At 40.9% G+C, this 13,837-nt stretch overlaps 1 protein-coding gene across 1 annotated transcript in view; it reads right to left on the bottom strand.

The window, feature by feature from the left end:
- Wdr3 (WD repeat domain 3) overlaps positions 1-13,837 on the bottom strand; it is a 28,485-nt gene that overhangs the window by 7,785 nt on the left and 6,863 nt on the right. The window contains exons 6-18 of the mRNA XM_090334107.1: positions 13,181-13,276; positions 11,046-11,177; positions 10,793-10,894; positions 10,330-10,427; positions 8,872-8,985; positions 7,228-7,458; positions 4,991-5,084; positions 3,757-3,858; positions 2,544-2,629; positions 2,284-2,419; positions 1,528-1,584; positions 414-514; positions 111-222 (exon numbers count right to left, since the gene is read on the bottom strand). Of these exons, the coding sequence (XP_090190233.1) occupies positions 111-222; positions 414-514; positions 1,528-1,584; positions 2,284-2,419; positions 2,544-2,629; positions 3,757-3,858; positions 4,991-5,084; positions 7,228-7,458; positions 8,872-8,985; positions 10,330-10,427; positions 10,793-10,894; positions 11,046-11,177; positions 13,181-13,276 (1,461 nt within the window). The remainder of the gene's footprint in view (positions 1-110; positions 223-413; positions 515-1,527; positions 1,585-2,283; positions 2,420-2,543; positions 2,630-3,756; positions 3,859-4,990; positions 5,085-7,227; positions 7,459-8,871; positions 8,986-10,329; positions 10,428-10,792; positions 10,895-11,045; positions 11,178-13,180; positions 13,277-13,837) is intronic.

Genomic DNA, 13,837 nt, shown 5'->3' with positions numbered 1-13,837 from the left:
CCTCCTAAAGAGCTAAGGTTACAGCATACGCCCTGGGTGCCTTGCAATGAAAATATTCTTAAAAGTAGTTCTGAAGACCCAAGCAATCAAAAAGGCAAGACGTTAGTTACCTCTAGCGTTTGTATGTGTTCAAATTTGTCTGCATCCCACTGCTTGATTTTATGGTCTTTCCCAGCGGTGAAAAACAGGTGAGACTTAGGTACAAACCGTAGGTACATCACACTAAAAAGAGGAGTAAGCTATGTGTTACTGAATGCCAGATAAGAAGATAGACATATGTTGATAGTTTTGTCTTGCTAGTTCCAGAGTGTCTCTTTTTAGAACTTTAAGCTTAACATGTATCACTGTCTGTCGATATACTCTAAGGAGACATCACGCAACGGAAGGCCTTGCAGACAGATGAGCATGCCTACCTGTCATCATGGGCAAAGAGGGACCTGTGGCAGTCCCCAAAGTCCAAACCCCAGATTTTCACATTCCTATCAGCAGAACCCGTGGCTATTAGTGCCCCATCCTGTGAAAAAGAGAAGCAAAAGAATGCTTAATGCCTGGATCCTCCATTAGGTCATTTGCCAGAACATTTAACCCGTTTGTCCCCAAAGGCATTCAAAGAAAGCCAAAACAATTTCATCTCCCTACTTAGAGTACCTGCTTCTGTATTTTACCTACAGAACTTTAAAAAAAAGCTTGTAAGTCCTAAGTGGTGGCTGGGTTCACATGGTTCATTCAACCTTAAGCAGAAACACCAAAGGCTCAAGCACCAGTACCGGCACATACACGCGGAAGTACGTACACACTACACACACACACACACGCGTACACACACACACACACACACACACACACACACACACACACACACGATAAGTAAAAGTAGAAACTGCGCTCCACATTTTCAAACAGCCAGAGCATGGTTACTATGTCTTCCTAGAGCGGTCTACTCACTTCATTAAATACAAGAATATCATGAAAATACGAGGTTGGGAAATGCCTGTATCCTCTGCCTGGTCAGACAATGTCGGCATCCTTCCCTCACAGAGTAGAGACTCACCAATATTAACCTAAGAGCAGTGACACGCTCTTTTCATTCATTTTAGGGCATTCTATCCAGTACAGAAAGACAACTACTTGGGAAAGTAGTTGACTGTGAGAGCACTGAATAGCCACATTTAAGATATAATTGTAATAGATAATACTTTCTGATTGTTTTAGGGAATGATAAGACAACCACACAACAAAAATACTCTAAAACTGAAATATCAACATCAAGCCAAGAACTGAGTGCCTACTTTAGAAAGGACTTTCTAGGGCAAGGAGTTTAGAGTGCTTGCCTAGCATGCACAAAGATCCAGGTTTGATTCCTCCGTACCACACACAGAGAAAAGCTAGAAATGGTGCTGTAGCTCAAGTGGCAGACTGCTAGCCTTGAGGAAAAAGCCCAGGGACAGTGCTCAGGCCCTGAGTTCAAGCCTCCCCCCCCAAAAAAGAAAGGACTTTTTATTGACACACGATTGAAGCTTTACTCACATAAGAGATGTCCATACAGATAACAGGCAATTTGTGTCCATACAGCGAGAGGAAAAACTAAACGTTAAAAAAGAACATAATGCATGGAATAATTTTATTACATGTGGGTTAGAAGTTAAAAGTTGTAAGTCTAAAATGGAATCTTTAAACATGTCTGGCTTACATTGTAATGTCAAGACAAACCAGACAGAGCTTACTAAGAGCACTCCTATGGAACTGAAGACCCCACAGATACTTGCCACAAGTCCTGGCAGAGTGAAGCAAGGAGGCTCCAGGAAGCCCAGGCCTCAGTCAAAATACAGCACAGAAATTCTCTCCAGCTCCCTTAGCTGAAAAGACCCTGGGACAAGTGTTTCACAGAAATACTTCCAGGCCAAATCCAGTCTTATTGGTACTCTGGGCACAAGGCACAGTAACACATTTTGGAGTTTTCTCATTTTCATCAGCTTTAATAATCCTGACAGACAACTTTGTGTAACACATAAACAGATATGACAAGACTCTCTAGGGTACTGAGCAGTGCTCTTAGAACTACTGGCTAGGATAGGTTTTCTGCCTACAAAATCTTAAACTGATGATCCACAGAATGAATTCTATTACTTGCCTTAATACAATCATGTTTTCCTTCATACACAAATTTTTAGAAAATATACTATAGTTTAAACTGGGTGTGGCCAAGGCCACTTGTTTATAATCTTAACACAAATTGTAATGATATCATTCAGGAAGAAAGAAAACAGGAACAACCACTGTTACCTTTAATGTGTCAACATAGAATATCTTCACAGTACAGTCCAACAAAGACACAGCCAACAGCTTCTGATTAGGAGAGTAACTGACACACAGTACATCTTCATCTAGCTGTAGGGTTCGAGTCTGTTTCACAGAAAGTCTAGTCCCACAAAAAGCATTAAAAAATATATATATGAGAACTCTTATCAGTGCATGATAAAGATAACTCACACCAAAAAGTTCTTCAATGCCTCCTATTTTTCACTCTAAAAAATGTCACTCACCTCTTTTGGCTACTGTTCTCATCTTTCACCAACTCAAAGTCCCAAAACTTGACGGACTTATCTGCACCACCTGTCACAAAGCCACGCTAAAAGACAAATGACATTTTAGTGAAAAAATACTTTAGCACAGAAACTAAGCTAAGAACACTTATAAAAAAAAAATCGAAACTTGATGTAGCTCATCAAATCCTGTTCTTCAGCTGCTACAAATGTCATTTTGGAATCCCAAGCACAGACTAATAGAGATGTTGTCCAGGAAAAGATCAGGGATACTTCTGTCAGCATCAAGAAAGAAAGAAAATCCTAGCCAGGCGCAGTAGCTCACGCCTGTAATTCTAGCTACCAGGAGGCTAAGATCTGAGGATCGCAGTTCAAAGCTAGCGTAGGCACTAAAGTCGATGAGACTCTTGTCTCCACTTAATCACCAGAAAACTGGAAGTGGTGCTGTGGCTTGAGGGGAAAGGTGACAGCCTTGAGCTGAAGAGCTCAGGGACAATGCCCAGACCCAGAGTTCAAGTCCCACAACCAACAAAAAAAAAAAAAAAGAAAAAAGAAAAAGAAAAAATCCTGGGGCCAGGAGTTTGGCCTAGTTGTAGAGTGCTTGCCTAGCATGCCTGAAGCCCTGGGGTTTGATTCCTCAATACCACTCACATGGAAAAAGCCAGAAGTGAGACGACAGCCAAAGTGGCAGAGCACTAGCCTTGAGAAGTCTCAAGGACATTGCACAAACCCAGTGTTCAAGCCCTAGGACTGGCAAAAAAAAAAAAAGTCCTTTCTGAACATTGCTGGGTTTTTGCTTCCTAACAGGGCAGAAGTCAAATGAACTTGATACAAGCAGTAAAACTAGTTTACAAACATAACTTTGAAGAGATGATTTAACTAAACTTGAATAAGAGCATAAATGCATTCCAGCAATGTCTCTGCTTAAAATGTTTGAGATAATTTTTCTAGACAGATGATATGCTAAAGGAGATTTAAGAATCTACTCTGCTCAGGAAAACACTGCTCTTTTGAGAAGTATCACAAGTCACTGAAGAACATATAACTGTGGGGCTATGTAGCTGATGCTACCTTGGTGTTGAGATTAGCTGAACTGGAATTAATTTTTTGATAGCTGTTTATATGGGATGGCATACTAAATGACATCTAAAGATTAGACTCAAATGCAGCTAAGAGCGCTGAAGTCCAGATCTATACAAATGGATTGAGTTACCTGGTCTGGAGAGAGGGACATGGACCACAAAGCCCCGTCGTGGGCGTCTATTGTCTCCAGCAGGTCTCCTGAAGCCAAGTCATAAAGCTGCAGCTTCCCCGTCTAAGAAGACATGAAATGACCATAGCCCTAATGAGCACAAATGCAATCTCCATGATCCATGCCTACTGACTTAAGAAAACATTTCATAGCCAAATAGCCATAAGGTGATCAATGGTAAATCTGAGCTTAGACTTCAACAGAATGACTTTATCTTATAACAAAAAAAACTCGAAAGACAAAAACACCAAAACAACCACCAAAAAACAAACAAACAAAACATAGATACTAGAGACCCTATTCCAATTTTTTATTAACTACTACAACTATGACATCTGCTTTCCAGCAGCTCTATTAGCTATCATTTCTTTGCTGTGTCCCAGTCTGTGCTAAAGCTCTGAAGTGTATTAACTTCTCCTACCTGCGAAATCACCAAGGTGAACAGGGTTCAAGTAACACACTCAGAGGTTGCATAGCTAGTGTCACAGCCAGCATTCAAATGTGGATCAGTGTCATATCCTGTCCCTCAGATGAAGCAACAGTAATAAGAGGACTTATGAAACTTGCTTCAAATTATATAGTGCCCGAACTCAAAACCATGTCTGCTAAGGCCCATGTAGCAGCCCTCTGCTTGATTAGCATCTAGGAATGAGGACTTGCTAGCTCGAGTTTATCTGAATGTTTCTACTAGATAGCAGATACTAACAGATACTCATCACTGAATATGATTTAACTTCAATTAAAACAATTTTATGGGCTTGAAATTTGGCCTAATAATAAGAGTGCTTGCCTAGCAGGCATGAAGACCTGGGTTGGATTCCTCAGTACCACATATATGGAAAAAAATCTGGAAGTGGTACTGTGGCTCAAGCGATAAGAGTTCTAGCTTTGAGAAAGCCCAGGACAGTGCTCAGGCCCTGAGTTCAGTCCCCATGACTGGCAAAAAAAAAAAAAAAACCCCAAAACAATTTTATGTGTTCCTAAGAAAATGCAAGAAAAGATCATCAAAATGTTAAAGGGAGTTAACCCAGGATGATAACTGTAATGTTTTTCTTCATAATGTGATATATGGTACTGACGTTTTTATTTTTTGTTTTAAAAAAAAAACAAGGAACGAAAATAAAGCTTTCAAAAAAGTTATTGAATAGAACCTACCCCTTCTTTTACCCAAATCCAAGTAAAAGCATCATCTTACCTTTGTTCCTATGACCACCTGCCTATCACCAGGAACAAAAAACGAGCAAAGAGCATACTCGCAGGTCATTGTGCGAATGCACTGCAGTGTAGACCTAGGAGAGGAAGATAGCATGTTAAGGAAACCTTGCCCTTCCACCTTAAAAGACCCACATATACGTTCTGACCCACACTTAGCTCCCTCCAGAGGATCAGCCTGACTGCATTTGTCAGACTGTGTCCTTCCCATTAAATATTGTATATATCCAGTGCTTCACACTACTCAAATATTTACTAAATGCCTAGGAAAAGCCAAGTACAATTCTAGGTGCTCCCAATGGATAATGCAGCATCAGTCCCTAACTTCAGAAGACAACATTTGCTGGCAAGAATAAATATGTAAATACGAGGTATCAAATGACAGCAGGTGCTATGAGGACTAGAATGCTGGGTAGGGGATAAAGAATGCAGGGCTAGGGACAGGTCAGGGCTGCTGCTCACAAGACAAGAAGAAAGCCCGTAGATAAGTGGGGGAGAAGAACCACGAGGCATGCATGCTTCTGATGTTGTTTTAAGGTTAGCATGTAGGCTCGTGTAACTCTATAGAGAAGCTGAGCAGCACAGTAACAGGTAAGTCATATAGGATTGATTTATTTCTTTTTGTGCCAGTGCTGGGGCTTGAACTCAGTGCTCTGAATACTTCCTTAGAAAAGCCGAGAGCGGGACCAATCAGGAACTATAAGACTAACCTAAATGAGATGCAGGTGGCTAAGGTTGGAATGCTCACTACATAAATGGTGAATTGTGGCTGGAATCTGGAAGGCTGAGCTAATGTGCTGATAGTCATGAGTAAGAGGTAAGATTTAATGACAATAAAGGCAGAGGCCAGAAAATTGATGGGCTGTAACTATTTTACTAAGATAGTAACATCTGTAGAAAGAGTACGTGAAGTTTTTGGAGACCTTGAAATTGGTTTGAGATACACAAAATTTTAGATGCCTAATTAGATGTGAGTGGTGACACAAAGTGTTGGGCTATGTAAGTATGATCTTCAGGGGAGGTTAATGCTAGATATTCTGGGTTATGAGATAGAGAAAGTTCACTGCCAGAGCGCTTTTAAAGTAAGTTAACAAAAAAAAGATCCAAGGACTGGCCCTGAAGAACTTTAGTAACTTGGGTCGCTAACAAAGATACAAGAAGGACTCTTAAAAAACACAGCCAATATGGGAAGGAGAGGTGATCCAAGAAGACGAAAGTAATTAATTCAAGAAGACAGCATCAACTGAAGCTGGTGTTTAACAGGATCACAGATGAAATGTCAAAGGCTATCTTAGGGAACTTCAGGGGATAAATAGCCTCACAGCTACTTGTGAAGACAGGGTGAGGAAAAGGAATCAAAATGGAGCAGTAACTAGAGAAAAATGAGGATTATGCGGGAACCTTCCCATCCCCCTTTTCTCCCTTCCCTTCCTTTCCCTCTCCTCAGCTTTCTTGCTCAAGGATGGTGCTCTACCACTTGAGCCACTCCTTCCACTTGTGGCTTTTTGTGTGTGCTGGTCCTAGAACTTGAACTCAGGGTCTGGGCACTATCCCTGACTTCGTTTGCTTAAGGATAGCACTTGAGCCACTACTCTATTTCTGGTTGTTTATTCCAGGAAAGAGCCTAATGAACTTTCCTACTCTGCTAGGGGTAGCCTCTAAGTAGCTAGGATTACAGGTGTGTGGGGGGTGGGAGGGGGGGGTTAGTGGTGAGGAGCCTGTGCAGAAGAAGTAAATGGCTGAAAGGGGAGAAGAGAAAGGAGCAGGGATGTAAGCTGCAGTCAGCTTTGATTGTAAGAACATAAGAAGGAAAGAGGAAGAACATGAATAGAAATAGCTAAGCTGGCAGATAAAAATGGAGGCATGTAAAATGTTTCAGATGTTCCCACTTCACATTAAGCTGGAAAGGAGGTCATCTGCTAAGATTTCAGGGAAGAGGACAATATGCGAGGATGGGGAGAAGTTAGAGTAACGCTTTTCAATGGCATTAAGAGACCACCTAAACTTAAATAAGTGAGCCATATGGTTGTCTTCCAACCAAGAACAGTAAACTCTGATTAGGAAATAGATTCTTAAAAAAATAAAAACAAAACAAAATAAATATCAATATTTAAAAGGATTTCTTTCCTAGGCTCTACAGGTAGGGCCTTGAGGAGGCCAAAAAAAGTAATTCAGAGGGAAGGAAATTCCACTGGACCAACCTCCCTGGAGATTACAAACCTGTTCCAGATCTTAACAGACTCAGCTGCTGCTGACAGCACAGCGGTGCTATCAGAGCTGAAGGACAGAGTCCGCACGTCGCTGCGGTGACCCCCGGTGACCACCCTGCTGGTTCTGGATGGCTGGGGAGCAGCCAGGGACGTGTGCAGTGTGTACAACTCAATCAGGTTGTTCTGGAGCAGGAACACCACCTTTAACTCTCCTTGAGGAGAGTAAATGAAGTCGAAGGACCTGCAGTGGGAAAACCATCAGCAAAGTTCCACTACGGAGTTTCACTCACGGTCAACATTTCTAGGGGAAAGGTTTCACGTCATCAATCTACAGTAAGCTGCAACATGTGTAAAGAATTCACAAACAAGAGTGCCGAGTACTGCACAGTAGCCAAGAACATCATTTAAATCAAAATAACTGGGCTCATATCTTGGTTCACATATATGGCTTGGTTTTGTGTATTTTTTTTAAATGATTTTAAATCCTTTCTGAACACAGAATACACTTTTTTTTTTGAAGTTGGCAGCAAGAACAGTTCAGGAATAACTAAATGTTGCCATGCCTGTAACCCTAGCTACTCAGGAGGCTGAGATCTGAGGATCAAGGTTCAAAGCCACTGAAGTCTGTGAGACTCTTATCTCTGACTGACTGCTAGAAAACCCAAAGTGGCACTGTGGCTCCAGGGGTAGGACGGTAGCCTTGAGCTGAAGAGCTCAGGGGCAGCACTGAGGCCCAGAGTTCAAGACCTACGACCAAAATAAATGGAGGGTACAAGCGAAGCAGCAGGAGCAGGAGCAGAAGGCAGCCCCAAAGTCTCAGCTGCTGTCCTCAGATACAATCCATGTACGCAGTTGCAAACAGAGTAGCAAACTTTATTATATACCTGCTTATTTGTTTTGGCCATCCTAGGGGAGGATGTTTTTATTTTGCTTATGCCAAGGAACTCAAAACCTTGCAGTATCATTCAGCTTCTACCATTTAAGCCACACCTCCACTTTCAGAACATTTCTTTTGTCAGTTGTGGGGCTTAAACTCAGCGACTGGGCATTGTCTCTGAGCTCTTTTACTCAAGTCTAGCACCCTACCACTTTGAACCTCAGTTACACTTCCAGTTTCTGAGTTATTACTTGGAGGTAAATCTCACAGGAACTTTTCTGTTGGGCTGGCTTTGAACCAAAACCTTAGATCTCAGCCTCTGGTGTGAAACACTGGTGCCCAGCTACTTTCAGAACTTTTCACTGGTTATCTGGAAGTAGGAGTTTCTTGGGGATTTTTCTGCCCTGGTTGGCTTTGAACCTCAATTCTTGGATCTCAGCCTCCTTAGTAGCTAGGATTACAAATGTGAAGTGCAGGTGCCTTCCTCAGCCCTAGAGTCAAACTCAGAGCCTTATACCTGCTTGGCATTGACACTACTAACTGGGCTATGCCTTTAGCCCTCTGCTTTATTTTCTTTTTATTTAGGATCACTCACACTTCTACCTATACCTTGCAGGAACAACAACCAATTTATTCTTTGAGACAAGATCTCACTAACAATTTTTCCCATGCTGGCGCCTTCTGATCTCCCAAGCAGTCAGGATTCTAGGTGTGTTCCGCCAGGCCCAGCCACAGCTTAGTAATCAATAATGACTACAGATACTATATTCTACACACTTGATTTTAGAAGAAGCTTTGATATTAGTCACTCGCTGGATTTCATCTTGAAGAGTCATTTCAACATTGACTTCAAGGTCCTCCTCCTCTTCCTCCCCTTGGGAAGAACTTAATCTAGACAGAAAAAAAAAATCACTAATTCAAATTATTCAATGAAACATTCTGATAAAACTTTCTAACTTTAGAATTTTGTTTAAAAACAAAACTAAAACCCTTACTAATCTGAACTTAACCCAACCATGTCAAATGCACTAATGCTAACATTTAACAAGCAGTCACAGTCACTTATTTCAGGATTATACTGTCCTCCAACCTCAATTATATAAATGTCCAATCTTCTTTTCAGGTACCACCACATAACCAGCTCCATTCCTTATAGGTTGCTGCTATTAAGAATTCATTGCTACTTGTTTGTTAAACATGTCATTTGAAATATGATGTAAAAAATCAATGTTAATAAATTCTTTAATAAGAAAAAAGAAAAAAAAGAACTTATTGCTTGGGTCGGGAGTTTAGCCTAGTGACAGAGTGCTTGCCTAGCCTGCACAAAGACCCGGATTTGATTCCTCGGTACCACAAACATACAAAAAAGCCAGAAATGGTGCTGTGGCTCAAGTGGTAGAGCTCTAGCCTTGAGAAAGCCCAAGGACAGTGCCCAGGGCCTGAGTTCAAGGCCCAGGACTGGCAAAAAAAAAAGGAATTCAGGGCCGGGAGTTTGGCCCAGTGGTTAAAGTGCTTGCCTAGCATGCATGAAGACCTGGGTTCGATTCCTCGGTACCACATACATAGAAAAAAGCTGGAAGTGGTGCTGAGGTTCAAGTGGTAGAGCTCTAGCCTTGAGAAAGTCCAAGGACAGTGCTCAGGCCCTGAGCTCAAGCCCAGGACTGGCAAAAAAAAAAAAAAAGGAATTCATTGCTTACTCAGGTACCCAATATTATGGACATGGTATTGGAAATATAAACCTAACTACATAGACATAAAAATTTAAGACTCTATAAACATGTTTTATTATATAGATTAATATGTATCTATGACATACAAACCCTCAGCTTAATTTTAATTATGTTCTAAAATCTAAGTGCCAATGATTGTATAATTCCCTTCTTAAATACTTGTTTGTTAAACACGTCATTTGAAATATGATGTAAAAATCAATGTTAATAAATTCTTTAATAAAGAATTCATTGCTAACTTCTGAGAGTAGAATGGCTCTCAGAAGCAAATATTTTAAAGTTGGGGCAGGAACTGTGGCTTAGGGAGTAGAGTACTTGTTTAGCGAACAAAGACCTGAGTTCAAATCCCAATGCTGCCTGAATGGATTAATAAATACAACTTGGTTGGTCACAAATTCTTGTCTAGCTTTGGACAGTAAATATTTCCTTCAAGCAACCAGTTTTTCTCATGAATACATGGTTTCCTCAGGATATTTTATTACTAATACATATTAATTAGACATACTTTGCTTTCTTCCTAGCTTTCTTCAGCTTCTTATCCATTTTCTTCTGAACTTCTTCTTTGGAAAGTACACAAAACAGTTCTAGCACAGAGTCGGTTCCCTGGAAAGGCAAAAAGGTGTTATAACTTAGCTTACTACGTTCAGTGAGCAATGCATAGCAGCACTGTATTACTACTTCATCTTCCTAGGTCTGTCCCACCTCTGAAGTGACAATGTCGCTTTACAGCACTGCTGTGAAGACTAAATTGGATGTGTGTGCTGTTTCACCTGGCTGGATATGCTAGTGTTTCATAAATGCTTGCTTGAAGAATAAAAGCAACAACTTTCATTGTTTGGTTAATGAAAGCTAGAAATTACTAATCCATTGTATCACAATAAAATATTAACATTACAAAAGGAAAAATCCATTTCAACAGGATAGAAGAACCACTCAGTCTCGTCATTTTCTCCTAAACCCATACTCACGTGGCAAGCAAGAATCCTGCCTGTCTTGTCGACTGCAAGGTTGACAACTCTGTCCCTTCCTTGCCGCATTATGGAGCCAGCTTTTTTGCATGAAAGAATGCGCTGTAGAGAAAGCAAGAGGACAGGAAGTTGTGCTAAACCTCTGAAAAGACACATTTCTACAAAATTTTGCTGACAAAGGATGGCAGATGCAAACAACTGCAGCTCTCACTTTTCCTGCTGCACAGTGAAGGTGAAAACAAAACCGACTTACATCCTCAGGAGTTTCATCTGCCTCGGGGGCTCCATCCATCTCAGGGTCTCCACCCTTGGCTTCAGGTCTCTCCTGCGCTCTCGGAGAAGATTCTTTGATTTTCTTGGGATTTGGCTCTTCTGGGTCTTCAATCTGTTTTGTTAAAAAATGGAAAAGAAAAGTTAGACTGGAGTTCCAGGAGGTGATTTTAACCAGGATGACTCAAAAACCTTTCCAAGGGTCACTAACAGCGTGATCAGCTGTGTTTTGTTTGTTTTGGTCAATATTGGGACTTTAAGTTGGTGTGTGGATATTGTCCTTTAGCTTTTTCGTATAAGGCTAGTGCTCTATCACTTGAGGTGCAACACCACTTCTGGCCTTTTATTGATTAAAAATAAAGAGTCTACAGCAGCCACCAGTGGCTCACACCTATAATCCTAGCTACTCAAGAGGCTGAGATCTGAGGATCATGTTTCAAAGACAGCTGGACAGGAAAATCTGTGAGGTTCTTATCTCCAATGAACGACTGAGAAAAAGCCACAAATGGTGCTGTGGTTCAAATGGTAGAGCTATATAGCCCTAGGCACAGGGAGGCTTAGGAATATAGCCTATAAGCCCCAAGACCAGCGAACAAACAAACAAACCCTTGAACTTTCTGCCCAGGCTGACTTCAAACTGCAATCCTCAGATGTCAGCCTCATGGGTAGTTAGAATTACAAGCTCAGTGGTCTTTCTTGATCAAATTTTTCTTTCTTTTTTTTGGTGGGTCATATGGCTTGAACTAGGCCTGGGCGCTGTCCCTGAGCTTTTCAGCTCAAGGCTACTGCCCCACCCTTGAGCCAAGCCCCATTTTCCATTTTCTAGAGGTTAATTGAAAATAAGAGCCTCAGGTCCTTTTGTGCCCGAGCTGGCTTTGAACCTTCCTTGATCCTCAGATCTCAGCCTCCTGAGTAGCTAAGATTACAGGCGTTAAGCCACCACATCCGGCCAAATTTCTTTAGATAGGGTGTCAAAATTTATTTAAAATGGACTGGGTCATATACAACAAAACATTTGTTATATATTAATAACTTTGTATAGTATAAAGTGGAAGTGTGGCTCCAGGGATATAGCACCAGCCTTGAGTGAAAGAACTATAGGAAAGCAAGAAGCTGGCCCTGAGTTCAAGTCCCAGTACCAGCACATACATTCAAAAAAGGACTACTGAGTAAAACAACAATGTAAAATAAAGACCCATTCTTCAACTTTCATTTTTTTTTTTTTTTTTGGTCCACAGCTCCACTTCTGGTTTTCTTGTAGTTAATTAAAAATAAGTCTCAAAGACTTTCCTGCCTCAGCTGGTTTCAAACCACAACCACAGACATCAACCTGAGTAGCTAGGATTACAGGCATGAACCACTAGAACCTCGCTCACTCTTTCTCCCCCCCCTCTCTGTCTCTCTCTCTGTCTCTCTCTCTCTCTCTCGCTTGTCGTGGGGCTTGCACTCTGGGCCTGGGCACTGTCACTGAACTCTTCAGCTCAAGGTTACCTCCCTTCACTTGAGCCACAGTACTTCTGGTTTTTTAGTGGTTAACTGGAGATAAGAGTCTCATGGTCTTTAGTGCCCAGGCTGGCTTTGAAGCACGATCCTCAGATCTCAGCCACCTGGGTAGCTAGGGTTACAGGCATGAGCCACCCACCCAGCTGAAATTCTAGCGGCAAAGATTTTTACAGGTACTGAAATACAGGTTGCATTTTCTCCTTAAATACAGCAAAGCTCAATCCTTATGTAAGGAACCCATCAAAGTGGCTACTGAATACAATGTTATATATCTAACTCCAGTCCATGGTCCCTAATTTTTCTCCCACACAAATTTTTTGAGAAGCAAATATAGTCTTCCAAGAATACATATGTTTGTAAGCAAATAAAATTTTAAAAATACAAATGTTAATACTGAGAAATCCACCTATGGGTATTCAAAGACCTAAGGTTATCAGGTTACTAATGCAATAAGTTAAATATTACCAGAAGTTGTAAACTAAAAATCTACTCTTCTTAGCTCAAATATACACAGGCAATGAGCATACAAGAAACTATGTAAAATTCTCAGTAATTACATCTGATTCCAAATTCAGTAAGTTGATGACATTGGCCTACAACATGGAAAGTAATTACCTCCTGCAGATAGGATAAGTCCCAAGCTCTCAGCTCACTGTCTGCAGCTCCAGTGATTAGTCGCTTCTCTTCTGACACCAGAACTAATCCCCACACCTATGGTACACAAAGATTCACATACTATGATATTTAACCAGATTCCAAGCAGTACAATGTGACAGTCCAAAAGGGTTAAGTATACTTTAGTGCAATTGTTTTGACATTCTGTTGAATTGTTGCTTATGTTATGCTAGGAATTTCTAACCTTTTATTGTCCAGTTTAGAAAATGGCTGTTCTCCAGAACCCCTAATTGTAATCACTCTGTAGCAAATAAAAAATGCCCATGAAGCTCTATTGTATAAATTTACAGCCTCTAGAGTTACAAAGTGGATAGTAAAAGTAACAAAATCATTGCCAATCCAGTCAAAGTACACTCTTCCTCCTCATGGATTACAGGTATTATGCTTTTCAAAGTGTGACTTTAAAAGAAGCACCATGTAATTTAGCACAAGGTACATAAAATATTCCCTGAACTTGAGTGAATTAGGTCTATGCGCAAGTAACCTTCAGATCCACAATTTGCCACTTCCATGTCACTAGAACAAAGTACACATCTCTGCAATCAGGGGTGGACACTTATTTTACAATGCTGGCACTCACAGATTTGTAACTATCAA

The sequence above is a fragment of the Megascapheus bottae genome, chromosome 6 (genome assembly GCF_031878675.1).
Source record: "Megascapheus bottae isolate mThoBot1 chromosome 6, mThoBot2.hap1, whole genome shotgun sequence".
Taxonomy (NCBI): Eukaryota; Metazoa; Chordata; class Mammalia; order Rodentia; family Geomyidae; genus Megascapheus; species Megascapheus bottae.
The sequence above is the reverse complement of the archived record's forward strand: the minus strand, read 5'-3'. Positions and strand labels throughout refer to the sequence as shown.